The sequence below is a fragment of the Ceratina calcarata genome, unplaced genomic scaffold, assembly GCF_001652005.2.
Source record: "Ceratina calcarata isolate Rehan_Ccalc_2016 unplaced genomic scaffold, ASM165200v1 scaffold132.2, whole genome shotgun sequence".
Classification (NCBI taxonomy): domain Eukaryota; kingdom Metazoa; phylum Arthropoda; class Insecta; order Hymenoptera; family Apidae; genus Ceratina; species Ceratina calcarata.
In genome coordinates, this window is record NW_017134258.1 from 11172 (window position 1) to 13403 (window position 2232).

The following is a 2232-nucleotide window of genomic DNA, read 5'->3' on the forward strand; positions in this document are numbered from 1 at the left end:
TAAATATCAAATAAAATGTCGAGCGTTATTCAGTGCTTGGCTACCCAGATAGCACAGACGTTATGGACGACGGATTGGATACTGATTTTTCTCCAAACGCTGATCGTGCTCTACAGACCGGACGTTGCCGACGTCGAAAACAGGGTGAGACCGACCCCTCCACCCAGTCTACGAAGTAATTATGACTTTATCATAATCGGGGGTGGCTCCGCGGGTTCCGTATTGGCCAACCGATTGTCCGAAAATGAAAAGTGGTCGGTGTTGCTACTCGAAGCTGGACCGAACGAACATTATGCCACTGATATACCTGTGACGTATTCGAGTATAATATCAACTTCGTTGGTGTGGAATTATACAACGTATCCATCGGATAATTATTGTACGGGACAGCCCAATGGTCGGTGTCTCTTCGTCAGTGGCAGGGTATTAGTTTGTTAGATAACAGAATCATTTGTCGAAGCCCTATATTTTTTATGATTCAGTTTTTGATCATTGTTTAGAGTCTTGGCGGTACCAGCGCGATAAATGGACTGATTTATATGCGTGGGAATAGACGTGATTATGACCGCTGGGAGGAAGCTGGCAATCCAGGATGGAGCTACGAAAACGTTCTACCGTATTTCATGAAATCCGAAGACATGAGAATCAGGGAATATCAAGGATCCCCATATCACAGCGTCGGTGGATACCTGACCGTCGAAAACTTTCGTTATCGTTTACCTGTAACGAATTATTTTTTGGAAGCAGTAACAGAAATGGGCTACGATTTAGTCGACTTGAACGGAGCGAATCAAACTGGATTCAGTTTAACTCCCGCAACACTAAGGGATGGTCTGAGATGCAGTGCAGCGAAGGCTTTCCTTCGTCCTGCTTGGAGGAGGCGTAATCTACACATCAGTACCGATTCTTTCGTGGAAAAAATCTTGGTACATGGTGGTGAGTACAATTATCGTGTTGTGTGTTTAGAATTTCGATTTCTGATTAATAATTTCTAGTTTTCTATACGAGATAAAAAAATTATTTAACCCTTTCGCTTCGCCGAAATTGTTTCACCGTGCCGAAAAGTGTGCACATTGCCGACTATAATTATATATATTTGATGCCGACTATAATTGGCACTCATAGCGAAAGGGTTAATTCGCTACCCCAAACTTCCTTCAAAATCAGACGTCTTTTTAAAGAAAAAGAAGAACGAAGACAGCTTTATTTAATTACTTTCAAATTGCAGATGGTGACGAAAAGACTGCTTATGGTGTGCAATTTCGTTTCCAATCTACTCGTTATACAGTAACAGCCAATCATGAAGTGATACTGTCAACTGGCACAGTACGATCACCGCAAATATTGATGTTGTCTGGTATCGGACCAAGAGATCAGTTGGAGGAATTAAATATTCCAGTGATTCACGATTCTCCAGGTGTGGGGAGGAATCTTCAGGATCACGTAGGGTTCAATGGACTGACTTATAACGTGACTATCCCAAGAAATTATTCTGGATCCGAACCTTTCTCATACGCAGACCAGGATGCTTTTGACTCTCAGACCCTCACACAGTTCGCCATAAACAATACTGGAATGATGTATGAAAATCCAGACGATGACGGTTTGGGTTTTATTAATACCAGGTGAGTCTATGTTTATAATTAACGTGCAATTTTCATGGCTCGCTGCATTCACTTCTTTAATCCAATTATTAGACTAATAATGAGCACATTTCGTTTACAGATATGCAAATGCATCCGGAGATTGTCCTGACGTAGAGATAGTGTTATCACCTGGAAATGGTACGGCAACTAACATTTCAGGAATCACAACTCTTTATTCTATTCTGCCAGTATTAGTAAGGCCAAGAAGCAGAGGATACATCAGACTAAATGTCACTAATCCTGAAGGATTTCCAATCATAGTTCCCAACTATTTCCAGGATCCACAAGATCTCGAACGTTTGGTAACGAAGTTCACAAATATCCAGATAATACACACGACTCATTGATTTTCGAATTAATATGTGTATTTAAAATACAATTTCAGGCCGAAGGCGGACAATTCGTCTACAATATGTCGAGAACATCTGCGTTGAGGTTTATAAACGCTCAAATGAACCTAGAGAGTATCCCTAGCTGTTCGTCGTCCGAATATCTATCAATAAATTATTGGCGTTGTTTAGCCCGATATTACGGCGCCTCGGCATTGCACCCAGTTGGAACGTGTAAAATGGGACCAGCTAGCGAC

At 41.5% G+C, this 2232-nt stretch overlaps 1 protein-coding gene across 1 annotated transcript in view; it reads left to right on the forward strand.

Moving 5' to 3' along the window:
- The window catches only part of LOC108629339 (uncharacterized), a 9567-nt gene that overhangs the window by 3982 nt on the left and 3353 nt on the right, over positions 1–2232 (forward strand). Inside the window, exons 7-11 of the mRNA XM_026817332.1 lie at positions 7–423; positions 501–936; positions 1229–1625; positions 1726–1948; positions 2032–2227. Of these exons, the coding sequence (XP_026673133.1) occupies positions 7–423; positions 501–936; positions 1229–1625; positions 1726–1948; positions 2032–2227 (1669 nt within the window). The remainder of the gene's footprint in view (positions 1–6; positions 424–500; positions 937–1228; positions 1626–1725; positions 1949–2031; positions 2228–2232) is intronic.